General features: G+C 43.2%; 1 protein-coding gene across 1 annotated transcript in view; it reads left to right on the top strand.

Annotated features, from left to right (window-relative positions):
* TBC1D9 (TBC1 domain family member 9) overlaps positions 1-18,427 on the top strand; it is a 108,213-nt gene extending 89,786 nt beyond the window's left edge. Inside the window, exons 14-21 of the mRNA XM_040626332.1 lie at positions 2,391-2,489; positions 2,637-2,705; positions 7,328-7,568; positions 12,432-12,497; positions 13,294-13,380; positions 14,924-14,998; positions 15,093-15,196; positions 16,264-18,427. Coding sequence (XP_040482266.1) covers positions 2,391-2,489; positions 2,637-2,705; positions 7,328-7,568; positions 12,432-12,497; positions 13,294-13,380; positions 14,924-14,998; positions 15,093-15,196; positions 16,264-16,983 — 1,461 coding nt within the window. The 3' untranslated portion in view covers positions 16,984-18,427. The remainder of the gene's footprint in view (positions 1-2,390; positions 2,490-2,636; positions 2,706-7,327; positions 7,569-12,431; positions 12,498-13,293; positions 13,381-14,923; positions 14,999-15,092; positions 15,197-16,263) is intronic.
* The last annotated feature ends 732 nt before the right edge of the window (positions 18,428-19,159 follow it).

Genomic DNA, 19,159 nt, shown 5'->3' with positions numbered 1-19,159 from the left:
ATAAGAAGTAAAAACCAAACATAACGTAAAATGATAAATTCAAGAAGAAGCATAACAGGGTAAAAGGTGGATGTGAGCTATGAAGGTTTTATTTCTGGCGAAGTGACATTTAGCCAGGACACAAATGACACGGGGAAGCAAGCACATGGGTTTTGGCAAGAAGCACGTGCCAGGCAGAGGGGGCAGGCAGCGCCCAGGCCCCGGCTGCCAACGGAGCCTGCATGACGCATTCGAGGAGCCACAGGAGGCCGCTGTGGCTGGAGGGGAATGAGCAGAGGGGTAGCTGTGGAGCAGGGAGAGCGGGTAGGGCTTGTAGGCCTGAGCTGAAGACTCAGAATTTGACCCACTATAAAGCGCCTGGGGTTTCCAGCATAGTGTCAGTAGACACAGAGTTTAGACAGAACACTCTTCCTTCTGGGAGAAAAATAAAGGTGCTTTGAGGAAGCAAGATAAGTTTAGAGGCTATTATAAGAGACAGTAGTGGCTTCGACTAGGGTGGTGACGGGAGAGGGGGTGAACCGTGACTGGGAGTCCCCAGAGAGTCGGTGTTGTTAGAGAGAAGGGGTCTAAAGACGAAGCCCTGGAGCTCCTCAGGGTTTAGAGATGGGGAAGATGCGCAGAGGAGGCAGAAAAGAAGTAGCCAGTGAGGAATGAGGAGAACCAGGGGATGGGATTAAGTGGAATTAAAACAAAACACGTGAACTTGGGGCACCTGGGTGGCACAGCGGTTAGGCGTCTGCCTTCGGCTCAGGGCGTGATCCTGGCGTTATGGGATCGAGCCCCGCATCAGGCTCTTCCGCTATGAGCCTGCTTCTTCCTCTCCCACTCCCCCTGCTTGTATTCCCTCTCTCGCTGGCTGTCTCTATCTCTGTCGAATAAATAAAATCTGTAAAAAAAAAACAAAAAAACACGTGAACTTACGCCAAGCACCATAAGAAGCAGTTTATAAGTGTTAGATCTTCTGTTACTTGGGATGCAGACTAGGCGGTTGTAACAATGGACTCCAAAGTAGAGTTAACAGGATAGAAATTTGTTTGTCTCTCACTTGAGTCGGCTGAGGTGCTTCAGGGCTGGTGTGGCGCTCAGTGGCATCAGGGACCCAGGCTTTTTCTTATCCACTCTTAAGAAATGTCTTATCCCCCCAGGAAGGAGATAGGGTGCATGTGCTCTGCTCCTTGAATGAGCCCTTGTCCGTGAAATTTCTACTCACATCCTGTTAGCCAGAATCTAGTCACCTGGCACAACAAGCCACAGGGGAAGCTGGGAAGTGTAGTCTTTTGCTGAGCAGCTGGGTACTCGGCTGAAATTTTGATTCATATACGTGAAGGGAGAACAGATTGGGAAGACAACTGCCAGTCTGTGTGACAACGGTTAGGAACGTCTCGCATTTGTCTTGGCTAGATAATGCTACTCCTCATTTCATAATTTCAAACATGAGCATTTGAGTGGTTACTTGCTTTTGGTGAATAGTGACACTATGAATATTCTAGCATAGGTCTTTGGTTAAAAACATATATACTTTTGGGGGAAGTACTTAGGAATGTGTCGTAGGTATATATATCTCTTCAGATTTAGTAGATACTGTGGACCAATTTCCCAAATGGTTGTACCAACTGATACTCTGAGCAGCAGCATCTGAGAGTTTTGGTTGTACTGTAACCTTGTCAACACTTGATATTATCTGTCGACCTTTTCTTTATCTTTTTAATGTCTTGAACCATGTCAGACATTGCTTGCATGGGTCAAGCTTCATGCTTTAAGCAGAACTTCTTTGTTTTTCTCTTACACTGCTAGGAGATGTAAAACTCGGTATATTCCTTCTCAGTCTTCAGATTGAAAGACTCACTTAGCTTTTGAAATTTCATTCAACAAACATTCAGGTAATAGGAGGTATTTTGGAGTTTGGAAAGGTAGCTAGCCCATGGTGTCTGCCATCCAGAGACAATGTGTGTTTCTGAACCAGTACAAATGCTATCGAACTAGAGAACAGGAACAGGGAGCCTCACACAGTCGTTTCTTCCAACCTCCCAGGCTAATAGTAAGCCTCAGATACTTCCTTTCTTCTTGTAAAGAAAATTCTTCCTTTGAAGCATTTTTTTCTTACAGCCTGGATGGCCTTATTTAACCTTTTCTTCCCTATAAACTGTTGTTGATTTGAGCAAGACTAACTTGACTTTGAAATTTAGTTCGGTTGTTAAGCATGAGAATTTCCTGTATTTACTTATGGTTATTAAATTGCTTTTAAAATAAATAAAGGTATAGTCTAGGACGCTTGTCGTTTCATAAGAAATTTCTTCTATGTATCCGGAGTGTGTTTCCATAAATCTTGCAGACATGATACTATGTGCTTGAGCAGATCTCTCAGAAATACCGCTGTTGCTCCTTTCTAGAAATTTGGAACCATCCGGGCAGATTTGATTGAGCAGATGAGATTCAAACAGAGACTGAAGGTGATCCAGACCCTGGAGGATACTACGAAACGGAACGTGGTAGGTCCTTTGAAAGATAGCGAGTGGCCTTCTTTCTCCATAAATTCCTGCTGGACAGACCGAGATGATTTAAAAGAAGAAAATCACAAACTTTCCCAATATAATATCTTTGAGATTGTGAAATTCATCGTGTCTACCTTCTTATAGGTCCGGACAATTGTGACAGAAACTTCCTTTACTATTGATGAGCTAGAAGAACTTTATGCTCTTTTCAAGGTGAGTTTCAAAGCAAATCCATGTACATTCAGGGGAATAAAAGAGTTCCCTTTAATGATTCAGTTAGTTGTAGGTTTTCCTGTTAAGTCGTTAAAGGACAGCGTGAGGATCAACATGTGTAAATACAGAGAGCTGAGAGTATAAAAACGGAATGCTTAATGTGAAAAATGAGCATGTTCTCCTAACTCATTTAAGCCGATGTTTTAGCTTCGTGGCACTCCATATATTTTAGCTGTTTCCTTGGACTTGACAAAAAGGGGTATTACTTTATAATACTCATTGGAGCAATGGCAATTGAGTTTAAACACTGCCTGAAATTATTGTAAATTGTGATTTTTTTTTAAATATTAAGCTGCATTAAAGCACCCTTAGAGCTTTCCTATATTCAGCTATGTTAAAACACACTGAAAAAGAAATATGTAGCTAGAATAAGAAGAAAGCTGTTCAGCTGTCTAAGGAACAGCCTGATTGATTAAATTTCTGTGGTTTTCGTTCCATAATTCAGCCCATACCAATCTTAGGTCTGAATGACAAAACATTTTATTAATAAATATAGCAAAGTAGAATTTTTTTCTTCTAGAAAAAAATACTTTTGTCTTAACTATCTTTATCAGCCTCATAGGTAAAAATGTGGCAATGAGCAGGAGAAAACTTTGAAAAGATGTCTTTTATGCTGATACCAATTTTATCCTGATTTCTTTTTTTTTTTTAATGATTTTTTATTATATTATGTTAGTCACCATACAGTACATCCCCGGTTTCCAATGTAAGGCTCGATGATTCATTAGGTGTGTATAACACCCAGTGCACCATGCAATACGTGCCCTCCTTACTACCCATCACCAGTCTATCCCATTCCCCCACCCCCCTCCCCTCTGAAATCCTCAGTTTGTTTCTCATAGTCCATAGTCTCTCATGTTTCATTCCCCCTTCTGATTACCCCCCCTTTCTTTATCCCTTTCTTCCCCTACCGATCTTCCTAGTTCTTATATTCCGTAGATGAGAGAAATCATATGATAATTGTCTTTCTCTGCTTGATTTACTTCACTTAGCATTTTCCCCTCCAGTGCCGTCCATGTTGCAGCAAATGTTGAGAACTCGTTCTTTCTGATAGCTGAGTAATATTCCATTGTATATATGGACCACAACTTCTTAATCCAGTCATCTGTTGAAGGGCATCTCAGCTCCTTCCACGATTTAGCTATTGTGGACATTGCTGCTATGAACATTGGGGTGCATATGGCCCTTCTCTTCACTACGTCTGTATCTTTGGGGTAAATACCCAGTAGTGCAATGGCTGGGTCATAGGGTAGCTCAATTTTTAACTTTTTAAGGGACCTCCACACTGTTTTCCAGAGTGGCTGTACCAACTTGCATTCCCACCAACAATGTAGGAGGGATCCCCTTTCTCCACATCCTCTCCAGCAATTGTTGTTTCTTGCCTTGTCTATTTTTGCCATTCTAACTGGCGTAAGGTTTATCCTGATTTCTAATTGGATAGCTTCTTGTATGTAGTGCCTTTTCCTGCCAGAGCTAAACATGACTATTTGGAGGACTGCAAAGATAGCAGGAAGCATAAAAGGACGAACAAAGATCTGGGTTGAGTACTAATAGATCTTAGCATCAGAGGATGTGATAGCTGGGAATGTTTTTGCTAATATTCCCACTTGCTTGTGAGCTACTGAAGAGCGCCACTATTTTATTTCTTCTTGTTTTGCTGCTGCCTGCCCTAGGGGCTCTGCCTGGCAGGTGCTCTAAACACGTGTGTTGAATACATAGGTAAATTAGTGATCACTTACCCATCCAGTATAAGCTCTGCATGTTTCTGATGCGGGTGCACGGCTGGTTAGTGATGCCCTTCGTGCAGCCCAGCAGTGTGACCCGCAGAGTGGATACCACCCCCTCCCCCACCAGCCTCCCTTTGGCATTTGACGGTGAAGTCTTTATAATATGCCAGCCCATCCGTATTTTATCCGTACATCGTAACGACTGCTCAGTGTAAGCTGGTTATCCATAAGAAAGAGTCCCTCTTGGTTTCATAAAGGAAAAATATAATGATCCAGCTTGGATCAAAACAAAAAGATACAAGGATCCAGTTAAGATCCGATTATAAAGGGATGCTGAGGACCAGAAGAAATGTGCTTCATGGGATGGCGTGGAGGTTAGAGCTGGGCTTTGGGGTAAGTGAACAGAAGCGGGAGTAGCAGCCGGAGGCAGCAAGGCTGTGAACAGGTAACGGGAAGGGCAGTGACATTAGAAAGAGGAGGCTGGGGGATGCCCGGGCAAGGAGGACCAGGCTGGTTGTGCGGAAGTCCCGGATGTGGAGATTGCTAAAGCCACGGCTTCTTCCCTGGGCACCCTGCACTCTCTGCTCGGCGCACCGTCAGGTACCAGGTGTGTCCTGTGGACCCTGAGGATATGCCTGAAGAAAACACGCTATTCTTAGACTCCAGAGCCCTGCCCGAGTTCCCCAAATCTACCCAGCACCCCAAGAAAGAATCTGAGACTCTGCATCAGGGTTGGGAAGGAGCCTCAAGAGATAACTGTGGAACCCAAGATAAAAACCTCAGTTATGGACTCTCTTTTGAGTCTTCTGAACACTCTAATCGGCGTTAGATCACTTGAACAAACATGTATTGAGGTGTCAGTATGTGTCAGACACTCTGCCAGCCTCTTGAGTCCTTTAAAAAGTTTCCAGGGGGGTTTCTGCAGATACAAAGGAAAGATGCAGCCCTCTCCCAAAGAGCTCATCAACTTGTCAAACCACTAAGCCTCCACCTGAAACTAATGTAACATTGTGTGTCAACTGTACTCAAACTAAAAAAAATAAAAAAATAAAAAGTTAAACTTGGAGGAAAAAGGTGGAAAGGCTGCCACCTTGAGGCATGTTTGATGGAAAATGTAGTTCAGGGCCCCTTTGCCCTAGTTTCTCTTGAACTCTGAATGAGTCCTTAGGTGCTTTCTGGATGTCTGGGTCCCTGGTCCCTACATGATGGAGTGTGGGGGCTTATCAAGGTACAGGCTTGTCTTTGCCTGATGGTTGGGAGCACCATGAAAGGGCCTGGAGCCACATTCAAGCCTGGTTCCAGAGTAACTTGAAGGTTTCAGTAGGAGGAAATGCTCTGGGCAACCTTTATCCACTGACATAGCTCAGGTAAAGAGGACTTCTCCCAGGGGCGGATCACCAACACCGTCCCACCCACAGAAGGCTGCTGGGCATCCCCTTCCCGCTCAATCCTTGCGGCCTCTCTGATCTCAGCCTCTCTGATCTCAGCCTCGCCTACCTGCCTTCCTCTGATAGGCGCACTCTGACCTCCCTCTGCAGCCAGGAATGCGCCCCAAAGGCCTGGTGAACTCTGACCTGCTTCCTTCACTCTCCTGAGACTGCATTGCGGAAGCCTGGCTTTGTCTCTGCTCCCCACCTCTCCTTCCTCTCTTGCCTACTCCCACTCCTCTCTCTCTTAACTTATTAGCTGTGATTCCTAGTAAACAATTGTGATAGAGACATTTGAGCTTTGCTCCTTTCTAAGTGAGAGCAAAACTGAAGTACTACGCACATGACTGACCCCCCCTTACACAACTCCCAGGCAAGGGGGAAAGATCTGTTTCGAAAGTGCTTTTTTTTTTATTGCAGTATTTATACGTTACTGTCGTGAAATACTCAGTACAATAGGGAATAAAGTAAAAATAAAGTCCTCCTTTTCATGCCCCTCCCATCTCTCCCATCTACCATCCAGAGCTAACTGTAAATGGCGGGGGAGGGGTGTCCTTCTGGGCTTTTCTTTTACAAGAGTTTTATCTTTGTGGTCTTCCTAGAATGGGTGCATATATCTACCAGAATCAATATGACTTCATGAATAAGAGGCTGCCTTGTTTCCAAGGACAGAAACAGGAAGCTTTTTGTTGTTTCCAGCTCTCTATTCTCCTTCCCATAGTGGTTCCTACTCATAATTTTCCTAGAGCTATTTTCAGATGTATGCAATAAGAAGACCACACGTTTGTAGCTTGAATACTGTGACTATGATATTTATGTAATTTCAGTGACCAAGAGACAGGGGGTTTATGGGCCACTACACTAGGACTTCAGAAACCCCCAATGTCATCATGCTTGTGCTCTGAGTAACTGGGTGGACAACCTGTGAGAGCCACTCAGCCTCTGGGCTTTCTCACCCTCACCTAGAAAACAAGGTGGTCAGATCACTTAAATGACAGAGCCTTTTCAGGTTAACATTCTGTTTAATTTTTTTAAATGAAAAGTTTTGCTTATTTTCACAGGAGTTATTTTTTTAAATGCTTGTGAGTGTGTGTGTGAGGGAGAAGAACACGGGGGTACGGGAGGGATGTTGGGGGGGGGACTTTCTTCACCTGCCTCCAGGAATCGAACTGGACCTTTCACACCAGATGTAAGCTGCAGGGGTGGTTACTGTGCAGTTAGTGGGTGGGCGGTGGAGGTCTGCGTAGAACAAGGAGAAGACCGGGAGCCCTGAGACCAGAGCACTGCCCCAGGAGATGTACACGGTTGACCAAAAGCCTTTTTCCCAACGTCAGGCAGGGCCCTTTTCTTCCTGGTATTTGCTGTGAGATCGCCTCCCCAGTAACCCTCCTGTTCTCTCCTTTTCCAGGCAGAGCATCTCACCAGCTGCTACTGGGGCGGGAGCAGCAATGCGCTGGACCGGCACGACCCCAGCCTGCCTTACCTTGAACAGTATCGCATCGACTTTGAGCAGTTCAAGGGGATGTTTGCTCTCCTCTTTCCCTGGGCCTGTGGAACTCACTCGGAAGTGCTGGCCTCCCGCTTGTTCCAGTTATTAGATGAAAACGGAGATTCTCTGATAAACTTCCGAGAGTTTGTCTCTGGGCTAAGTAAGCACGTGATGTAATGACAACTTTGGAGGGGACAGTGCCGCGCTCCTGGTGGTCCTCAGTGCTGCCCTCAGGGCCCCAGCCCCACTCTGCCTCCCAAGATTGGGTTTAGAGGGCAGGGGAGCACATTTCAAGGTTTGCAGACTGCTGGTGACGTTTGTTTTTTGCGAATGGATTTACGATATGAGTAAAGCATTTTCTTCTACGTTAGTTAGCTCTCAGCACTAGTTAAAATACATTATCAGAGAATCTGCAAGACAATAAAATGCCAACTTAAACACTGAAACCACAGACTATGATAACTTTATAAGAGAAAAAGAAATATTTGGGTGGATTATTTTTCTTTGACAAAAACTGTATTATATTTCATAAAATTTTATAAAAACATTTCATAATGTTTTTAATAGAGGGCTGAAGAAACCACAACAGCTCTGCAGTCTAAATGGAGGTCTTTTCTCTCCCTTTTGCTTGGAGGAAGGACCGTCATGAGCAAGGACACCCACTCTCACAAGCAGCACGCAGTTTCTGCCCGTCAGCCTCACTGACCGTGATTCTGTGTTAGCAGGACTGCCCTCTGTTCTTTTGAACTCTTGTTCTGCGTGTTATTCAGCAGAAGAGCTACAGGCTGGTAGAGGTTGGCCCAGCAGATAGGAGGTTCTGGTTGTAGCAGGCATTATGTCAGGCTGCCAGAATGAGAGAAAAAGGGAAAAAAAGTTGATTCTAATTGTGCTACTTTGTGACGTTGGCCATGTACTTTAAAACGACATGCCTAGGAAAGATGAAGGGGTCAGGCATGGAGCCAATGATGATTCCAAAAAGTGCTCTAAATCTTTAAGAGTAATGACTAGAAGGCTTAAAGGCCAGAGGAAGCGGATGGTTTTTAAAAAGGCAAAGGGGTATAGATGAGATGCTCTTAGGAAGGAAAGAATTATTTATATAAAGCACTCACGTGTATGCTTAAAGGGGGAGGGGGACATGGAAGAACTAGCCTTTTTTTTTTTTAAGATTTTATTTAGAGAGAGAGAGAGCACGAGCAAAGGGGGAGAGGGAGAAGCAGGCTCCCCACTGAGCAGGGAGCCCGACGTGGGACTCGATGCCAGGACCCCAAGATCGTGACCTGAGCCAAAGGCAGCCACTTAACCCACTGAGCCACCCAGGCAGCCCAGAACTAGCCTTTTTTAAGTGTAGACGCTGTTTGGATGCTTTAGAATTTGTACTTGATCGCAAGATCCAAACAGCAGCCTTTTGAGGGGATCCCAGTGACATGCAGCATTTACTGTGCTCCGGGCACAGCCCCAATGCTAAATGTACCTTTAATCTGCCCAAGGCACACAACGACAAAGTTGGAGTTCGACCCCAGGCACTCCAGGGGCACAGTTGGTGCTGTTACTATTATGCTTTATTACCCACCTGCTTCCTATTATCATCCCACCCCCTTTGTCAGTTAAAGAGATGAAAGCTCCGAAAAGTTAAATAACTTGCTGGGATATTAGTTTTTAGTGAGTCAATACTTAATCTGTCATTGAACTGAACTGTACAGTTAGTCCTGCTGGGCCTGGGACTCACACAAGGGCTGTCAGTCTTGATCGCTCACCCTTATCTCACTAGTCTGTGCTGACGACAGCAAGCAGGGTATTTTTTTAGGGAAGGAGGAGCCATCAACTTTTAATTACACAAGTAACACATAAGTACCTTCCACTTTTTAAAAAAAGCGAAACAATCCAGGGCCAAAGACCCCTTTGACCCTCTTCCAGTCTTTTCTACTCCAAGGTAAACTACTTATTACCAGATTGGTAGCTATCAAAAGGAGATTTTTAAAAATTATCTTTGGACATGGATAAGGAAGAAGAAAAAGAGACCGTTCTGCATGTAGAAAGTGATAGAAATCAATATAAATATTTAATTTACTTAAGTTCAGTGACTCCAGTAAGAAAAGGAAAGAGAAGCTTGCAGTCCGGGATAGTGAAAACACTGGAAAAGAGTATTCAGCCTTCTCAAAATGCAATCGGGTTCTTGAGCAAAGTAAGCCTCGCCCCAGATACTGGGAAAATGCTCAGAGCTGTTGTTAGTTATGTGGGTCAATTATAGTTACGGAGACAGACAGAAAAGAGAAATTCTGTTCAGTCTTTAAAAACTAAAAGATGAATTCTGGAAAAGATGGATTAGTAATTTTAATGCCAGTCCCCAGAAAGTTCCCTCGAGAAATTCATGAACAGATGGTCTATATGGAATTAGAAATGAAGGGTTCCTATCAGAAGCCACGAATGAGCTGTATCTCCTTTTCCAGTCCTGTTGCTGAAAGGCAGTCTCTAAATATGTCATAGATGTCATGATGCAGCTGGTCATTTGACAGATAGCTCGTTATAAATGGAAAAGGTAGGAGTATGTAAAAGTTGGTGATTGGGTGACTGGCTGAACACATCCCCCCAGTGGGATGGTTAATGAATCAGTTTCAACTGAGTTCTCTAGTACCTTGGGCTTGATATTTAACCTCTGATCTTTCTTCATTTGCAAATGAGTTACTGTCAGGATTAAATGAAATACTTCCAGTAGAGTTACTGGAACAGTGCGTGACTTAGAAAGGGTTAGTTATTATTGTTACTATGATTACTCTTCATCCCCCTCTACTGGACTCAGTCGGCAACTGAAGCCACAGAAAAAGAAGGCCAAATTAAAACTTGTTAAAAAACAAAAAACAAAAAACAGTATTGCTCACCAAATTTTCCAACTAAAGTCCAATGTCTGATATTTTGAATATCGGGGATCTGAAAGAATGAGTTTCTATGTGACGTTGACTCAATAAAGGCCAACTCTGGTAGTTTTATAACTGGAAAAAAGAGAGAGAGAGGAGGCCTACTCCCCCAGTGTGTGGGCTACATGAAGCTGAGAGAGAGAGCCAATACATTGAATGACAAAAATGAGATTAAAAAAAATAGGACTGGAGGAAATGATTGGCAACAACAAATTGGTAAGAATAAACCAGAAATCCTAAATTTTAAGAAATGATTATGAAAACAAAAACAAAAAAAAAAACAGGGGCGCCTGGCTGGCTCAATTGGTGGAGTGTGCAACTCCTGATCTCGGGGTTGTGAGTTTGAGCCGCATGTTGGGTAGAGAGATTACTTAAAAATAAAAAATATTTTAAAAACCCAAAAAACTAGCTAGCGTTTTTACATATGGTATGGTGGATTTAAGCATGGGATCTAGGGTCAGACAAATGTCAGTACAGATCCTGGGCTTGCCACTTACTAGTCTATGACCTTGAATGCAGTACTTAGCACCAATAAGCTCAACTTTCCTCATCTGTAAAATCGAGATAATATTTATCTCCATCTCATAGAATTGTGCGAGGAAAGTGAACTACACAAGTTAAATAGCATGGGACTTAACACAAAGCAAGGAATTAATAAATGTCCTTATTTTCATGATGAGTATTAGTTGTTGTGCAAACATCTTGGGGTTTAGTTAACCATGTGGTCAATATGAAACTCCAGAGTGAAAGAGTATAAGAAATTGAACGCAGATTCAGTCTGTATTAGAAGAGTTGAGAATAGCTCCACTATTCTGTGAAGTGGACAAGAGGCTTCTGGAACTCTTCTTCCAGAGAGAGGATATTGATTGACAAGTTGACACATAAGGTAGACGTGCATAAAAGTAGGGAAGGGTTTACAAACTATGTCACATGAGAAAGTGGAAAATAGATAAACTTGCCTTGAAAAGATAAGCTTGAGGGAGACAGCTGCGTTATTCTCAAAATCTGAAGGTTTGTGGTATTGAGGCAACAGAAATATTCTGTTTGCCTTTAAAGAGTAGAATAAGGGAAAGAGCAGTTCTCAACCTTTGAGTCATGGACTCTTGGAGATCTAATAAGGACTGTGGATATTTTCTCCCCCACAAAAAGACATATGGACATAGAGACAAAAATTTTACATTTTAGGGGCTTCATGGACTTTCTGAAGTTGAGATTGCAGGTTAGGGATCCTAAGACAGAAAAACTGCAGAATTTTCAGTATTTAAGAATACATCGGTGGAATGAAATGCCTCTGGTGGTGACGATCTCCAGTCTCTGAGAGTGTTCAAGCAGGTGCTAGACTCCGGTCTTTCATGGATCACGGGAGATGCCTACATTCAGTGGGACATCAGACAAGACAACCCCTGATGTTCCTGCTAACCCAGATTCTGTGATTCCTCTTTTCCCAAAGCTGATTCATCTCCAACTAGGTGCTCTAAGACTAGATATTTACAGAGGATTTTCTGATTCCTGAAATAAATAGGGACTTTAAAGGAAGAAGTAACAGAGTTCTTTTGATTGAAGTGATGGTGATTTAGTGGCAGATAGATTAGGATGAATTAAACTGAAGAAACATTTTGGAGACCCCCAAAACAACTAAACGGGGTTTCTACAATGAGTAATTGGAAGCAATCTCAAACATATTTTGAGATTATTTCTGAATTCCATTAGAGTGCTGAGACCCAGTCATGATTTTTCTTATTCATAACGCATTTATTATGTGCCAGGCACTATTTTAAGCATTTTATATGTGTTCTCACATTTAATTCTCACATTCCTTTGATCCTGATGTCAAGACCACTGGTAGAATCTTCTGTGTATCATCCGGCCTTATACAGGGGAAACAGAGATACAGAGAGGTTAACTCTCTGAAGGGCGTATAGTAAGTACAAAGGATTTGAAACCAGGCATCCTGGTTCCAGAGCTCTTCCCCCAAATATGTGCTGGCCAGACCTTTTGTCACCCAGTATCTTGATTTCAGTTCGCAAAAAGTAGACTTTTCGGGGGAATGCTAAGCCCACAGGTGTTGGCACCACACAATACATATCACATTGGTACTTACGTGATTCTAGGTGCTGCATGCCACGGGGACCTAACGGAGAAACTCAAACTCCTGTACAAAATGCACGTCGTGCCTGGTAAGTGAGCTACACGAGGAGCCCATGTATCTGTAGCTATGACCTGGGGTGTGTGTGTGTGTGTGTGTACACACACAAAATCACTGGTCACTAAGGGTGATCTGAATAGTAATTACCTACATCGGTTCCTGAATCAGTAAGTGCTTGAATCCATGGTCATTTACCTGTCCGAGGTATGAGTTGTAATAGAAAAGAGCAGACTTCTGCAAGAGAGAGAACAAATAGCGTTTGGTAACTCATGGGATACAAAGGTTGTAAAAGAGAAAAGAGGGTAGGTCCCTGAGACTTTGAGTTAAGAAGGAATCGTTTTAACACTGATAGAAACAAGTGGGAAAGATGGAGAGGTTTTGAGCTCAGGTTTTAAAAAGGTTGGCCTGTAGCTGGGATATATCTAGCAAACACTTAAAAATATATATATATGAGGAATTAGCATTAAGGACAGAAATAGGGTAGAACTGTAGATTCGAGAATTATCTTTAATTGCATACAGTTTCCTAAAAGTTGGTTTGTGAAGCATTTCACAAAATTTGGGAAAATCTCATAAAAAGGAGATATAAAAGGACACTTCGGTGTGAGGTTGTTAAAAAGGAAGATGGAGTGAAAAATGGAGTGAGCCCCCCCTGCCCCTCATAAGGCTTTAGAGGCCGCAGGCGTTCAGGGCCCCCGGTGATGGGCCCCACTCCACCTTCGTAACGTCAGCTCTCACCCTCCCTTGTCACTGCTTTAACAGCTAAAGCACGCTTTCATTGAGGCTCCGTTCTGCCAATCTGAGAATTACCTCTCCTCCTCTCTCTAGAGCCATCTTCTGATCAAGACGAGCCAGATTCTGCTTTTGAAGCAACTCAGTACTTCTTTGAAGATATCACCCCAGAATGCACACATGGTAAGCGACTTTCCTCGCCAGGGGTACTGTGTTTCTTTTCTGCAGAGCCCCCGTCATCGGAAGAAGCTGTCTCCTAAGCTAGTCAGTCAGAGAAGTATACCAATCCAGTTGCCTCGTATGTTACTTTTCACATTTCTGAAGTCGGGCAACCAACTACTGGGGAGCGGCTACTTGGCCCACGGAAGGGACCACGTACACCGTGTCCCCCTGACTTAGGGAAAACATGGCCCAAAGAGCTATATATTTTGCTCCCCTCTCCCTGCTGTAGTCAGGCTCATTAAGAACATCATCCTGTTAGTATGCTGCTCTCCAGAATCAGGACGTGTCTGCCAGAAAGAGTTCTCTTGTATCTGTCTTTGCTCTGTAACAGCCGTCAGCAGACTTGCCCGTGGGCCCAATGTGGTCCATGGTCCGTTTGCACAGCCTGTGAACCAAGAATGGCTTTTCCATTTTTAAATGGTTTTTAGAAATCAGAAGTATAATAATATTTCATGAGGGGAAAATTATATGAAATTTAAACTTCAGCGCCTAGAAATAGTTTTATTGGCATACAGCCAAGCCGCTCGTTTATGTTTTGCCTCTGGCTACTTCGTGCTGCAGGGGTAGAACCGAATAGTTGAGACAGAGACAGTATGGCCTGCAGAGCCTAAAATATTAACTCTCTGGCCCTTTACAAAATAACCGTGCTGACTGCTGCCTCATGTAGTTGTTAGACGGACACAGACATGACTCCACTCATTGTATACGTCTGCAGATCTGTAGATCGGCACGTACTGTTTACTTGTGAACTGCTAGAATGTATTCTGACAGCTGAAAGACTGAATGGGAATGGGGGTGGGGGTTATATGCCTCTCCTTTTTGAAGTCCTTATGTGCCCTGTGATGTCCTAAGAAGAAAAAGGAAAACAGTTATAAGTGGTTTCCTTGAAAGTTATCATATCTTTGAAATACCAGATTATGAATGTAAGGAATTTTGTAGGATTTTTTTGTTTTCCTTTTTATCAACATAGATCTTTTTTTTTTTTTTTTAAGTTCTTGATCTTCTGCAAGGCCTGGCAGAAAACTGGTCTCATGTGTACAAAGTTAAGATGATGATGTAACAGAGAGGGTAGGGAAATCAACATTCACTGGGCCAACACCACCATTTTTTAAGTACGGAAGACTACATGACATCGTTCCTTTAATCCCTAATTCTACACTGAACCCCAGTTGCGAAAAATAATTCTGGGGGAAACCATTACTGAGAAGTAGGCCTATCAGATAAAATATGGAACACGTAGTAAAAGCTAAGTTTGAGATACTTAAAAAATCATTTGTTCAGCCTATGTTCCATGTGATATTTAAGACTCACTTATACTAAAGCATTATTGGTTATTTATCTCAAATCAAATTTAACGCCATGTCCTGGGTTTTGGTTTTGGTTTTGTTTGTTTTGCTGAATCAGGCAACCCGACCTAGAGGTTTTTCTGTTTGCTACAACTGCTGAATCTCTGGGTTTATTATATAATCTTGTGCTCTTTTTTCTTGTGAATATTTCTTGGCAGTGGTTGGGTTGGATAGCAGGAGGAAGCACGGAGCAGATGACGGCTTCGTTACAGTGAGTCTGCAGCCAGACAGAGGTAAGAATGTCCTCCTTGGCTAGTTTACCTTAGTGCTGGTGGGACACTTGTTTCTTGACCTTGGAATACTTACTTCTTGACACTTCGGTTTTAGGGAAGAGGGCAAATTCTCAAGAAAATCGTAATTATCTGAGACTCTGGACTCCAGAAAATAAATCTAAATCAAAGAACGCAAAGGATTTACCCAAATTGAATCAGGTAAGTGTTTAACATTTCAGTTTATTCATTGCGAACCTTGGCGCTCTGTTTTCTAGTCATAGAAAAATGTAGCATAAGTACCCCTCAAAGATAATGGTAACTCGGGCTGTTAGGGTCTGTTTGGATCTGTTTTGTGCATGGTTTTGTGCATCAGAAATAGGCTCAGTCGTGAGAAGGTGACCCCTTCAGAGAAATGTGAATCACACAAGATTCCGTTTTGAGACTACAAGCACTCTCATTTCAGTTATTAAAAATACCCTCAGATACTCAAAAGACAAGCTCATGCTGTTTTCAGATCACTGTGCTCGGCTATAAAGATATCTAACACATTTTCTCCTTAAGAAGCTGAAATGTCATGAGGCAGATAAAACAGTATAAATAATTGTAACACAAGATGACAATGCTGGGTTTCCTGATGGAGAGCAGATAAGTCACGTGGGTGGGGGCTCATGTCATGGGAGAGGGGACTGGAGCTCACCTTGGGCTGTATACCAAAGCGTGTAGACGTGAAATGAGATGAGGCCTGGGATTTACTTATGATACTTGAACAAAGAATAAAAGAGTTAATGGAGCAACTGTCTGACAGTCATTTCTGACTCTAGGTGACAGGTACATGAAGGTTCATTATTTCATTCTTTCTACTTTTATGGATGTTGAAAAATTTTCAAATTAAAAGGAATGGAAACATGAGTAAAGAGACTTTAAGCAACACGTCAATTCATCCGACATCTAGGACTTTTTCTGGAGTCTTTCAGGAGCCCTAATATTTTAAGTTTTTATTTATTTTATTTGACAGAGAGAGAGAGAGAACAAGCAGGGGGGACGGCGGGCAGAGGGAGAGAGAGAAGCAGACTCCCCACCGAGGAGGGAGCCCGATGCAGGACTGAATCCCAATCCCGGGACCCTGGGGTCATGACCTAAGCCGAAGGCAGACGCTTAACTAACTGGGCCACCCAGGCGCCCCTAGGAACCCTAATATTAAATAGCTTTCCAATCCACTTCAGTCCTGCCTCTGTGCTTCCCATGAGATGGTCACATCCTTTGTGTTTCTCCGAATCACTTCTCAGGGGCAGTTTATTGAGCTGTGTAAGACCATGTATAACATGTTCAGCGAAGACCCCAACGAGCAGGAGCTGTACCACGCCACGGCTGCAGTGACCAGCCTCCTGCTGGAGATTGGGGAGGTCGGTAAGCTCTTTGTCAGCCAGCCTGCAAAGGAGGGCGGCAGTGGGGGCAGCGGACCCACCTGCACCCCGGGCATCCCAGGCATGCTCTTCCCCAAGAAGGGGCCCAGCCAGCCTTACGTGGTGGAGTCTGTTGAACCCCTCCCGGCCAGCTTGACGGTGGAGGAGGAGCACTCCCTGGGAGGGCAGATGGAGGACATTAAGCTGGAGGACTCCTCCCCCCGGGACAACGGGGCCTGCTCCTCCATGCTGATTTCCGATGACGACACCAAGGACGACAGCTCCATGTCCTCGTACTCGGTGCTGAGTGCCGGCTCCCACGAGGAGGACAAGCTGCACTGCGAGGACATTGGGGAGGACACAGTCCTGGTGCGCAGCGGCCAGGGCACGGGGGCACTGCCCCGGAGCACCAGCCTGGACCGGGACTGGGCCATCACCTTCGAGCAGTTCCTGGCCTCCCTCCTGACTGAGCCGGCGCTGGTGAAGTACTTTGACAAGCCCGTGTGCATGATGGCCAGAATCACCAGTGCAAAAAACATCCGGATGCTGGGCAAGCCCCTCACCTCGGCCAGTGACTATGAGATCTCGGCCCTGTCAGGCTGACACCTGCGCCTTCACTGGGGATGGGGACACGGGAGGGAGGGGAAGGTTTTTTTTGTTTTGTTTTGTTTGTTTGTTTTTTAATGTTCTGTGTTGGGGTTTCTTTCTTCCCTTTAAATTAAATATTTATTAGTACCCGGCTTGAAGCCTAGTGTTTTCATAATATAATACAATGAAAACCGTTGGAGAAATATTTAAACACCTCGATATAGGTACAGTACACTGTCTTGGGGGGAGGGGGATTTACCAGAATACAGTTTGTTCAGTGAATTCCAAAAAAAGATGAATCTGTCCGTGGTATGTGTGTATTTAACTTCTTAATCTAGCTGTTGAGCTGTAGCCATGGTTTGAAAAACAGTGCTCTTTAATGCTAAATAAGGCAACAGCCATTTGTGTATTTGGGCTTTCTAAATGAAAGTAGACCCGTAAGGAAAATGAATGCCGCGAACACAAGAATGTTCCCAGAGGGAAAAGACACTGTCAGCCGAGGGAAATCCTGTACCATCTTATGGAGCATTCAAAATATTTTTTAATATTTGAAATATATTTCATAAAAGTCCTCTATTCAAAAATCATATTCAACAGATGTTTCCTTTCAAGCAGAAAACATTTGAGGTTCTAAACAATTATGAACATGTAACTGATTTTTACATGACACCAGAATCATGCCTTGTAGTTGATCAACCTGGACCAATACCAGACTGATTTTGCATTAGAAAACCATTCTGATTATTTAAGTCAGCTGACCAGAATTCAGGGAAAATGAACAGTCTTTTGTTACAGAGAATCTGAAAATGGCAACAAAGATGACAGAGGGCTCAGGATTTTTTTTTTTTTTCCTGGAAAGAGTAAAAGTACTGATGCTTCTGATACTGGATCTTCAGCCTCTTGTTACTCATTGCAAATAAAGCAAAAACTAAAACAATAAACTTTACCATTTCTATATTCTACATAGATTCGAGAAATTATATACCATGTATCGCCTATGATCATCTTTCCAGTTAGATCAATGTAAAGTAGAGATCGTGTAAACTTAAAAAAAAAATCTGCAAGATAACGTACCTGAATGTTTTAAAGCAGAACTTGTCACTTTATTAAAAGAATAGTATGCTCTATCTATTTCCTGAATGGATGTGGAAAAGAAGACTAGCGCACCTGCACTTTGGATTCTTGCTTTTTTTAAAATTTTATTACTGTTACAGTTTTGCCTTTTACAGATGTTGAAGGTTTTCTCTCCTTGTTGAATCATCATCATGGTCACATTTTCTTTGCTTCTTCACAGTGTTCTTTCAACACATTCCTTTATGATGCATTGTGTTTTTATTTTAGCTCTTGCTGCCGTTTTTTATTTCATTTACAGAATGATTTTTAAACTGTCCAATGAAGTAGTGTTAACCTCAAGTAGGACAAATGTGAACAAATAAAATACATCAGATATTCAGACACAGCTTTTACCTCAGTGTGTGCGTTCCTGCCTAAGGCAATGACGTGACTCTTCCGACAACTCTGGGGACGGGAGATTCTCTCTGGGCAATCATTTTGACTAAGTACACCAGCGCTTACAGGCAAATATTTTGAGATAAGAAATACCATATGTAGTGATGTGCGTGCGAATGGGTGTATTTAAAATAAGGAAGAGAATGCTTATCAGTTATCTAATTATTTAACTTACCCTGCAGAAGCGATAAAAGCATGAAAATCCCTCTGTTTCATCCTTATTAATACACGGTAGTACCATTTGCTTTGTATCTAGTTGAGTAGTCATTCATTTCATTTAACTTTAAGACAGTTACACATCATTCCATCACTGGTTTCTATCTTGCTGGGGCGCCTGGGTGGCTCAGTCGGTTGGGCGTCTGCCTTCGGCTTGGGTCATGATCCCGGAGTCCTGGGATGGAGCCCCATGTCGGGCTCCCTGCTCGGCGGGGAGTCTGCTTCTCTCACTCACTCATTCTCTCAAATAAAATCTAAAAAGGATAAAAAGAACTATAAAATCTGATACTCTTGCTCACCTCTACCTTGCCAAAATCGAAGAGGGATGGTGGGGGCGGGGGAGAATAAGCATGTGTTTAAATGTGTTGCCCCAGATAAACAAGAGGAGTCAGAATTTCCCATGATTGCTGAGCGGGCTTTGAACAGTGTGTCTCTGAGAGCAGACGTCTGTGTCGATGCCGGATTG

The sequence above is a fragment of the Ursus maritimus genome, unplaced genomic scaffold, assembly GCF_017311325.1.
Source record: "Ursus maritimus isolate PB19 unplaced genomic scaffold, ASM1731132v1 scaffold_11, whole genome shotgun sequence".
Lineage (NCBI taxonomy): Eukaryota > Metazoa > Chordata > Mammalia > Carnivora > Ursidae > Ursus > Ursus maritimus.
This window is presented reverse-complemented; position numbering and strand designations above follow the sequence as displayed.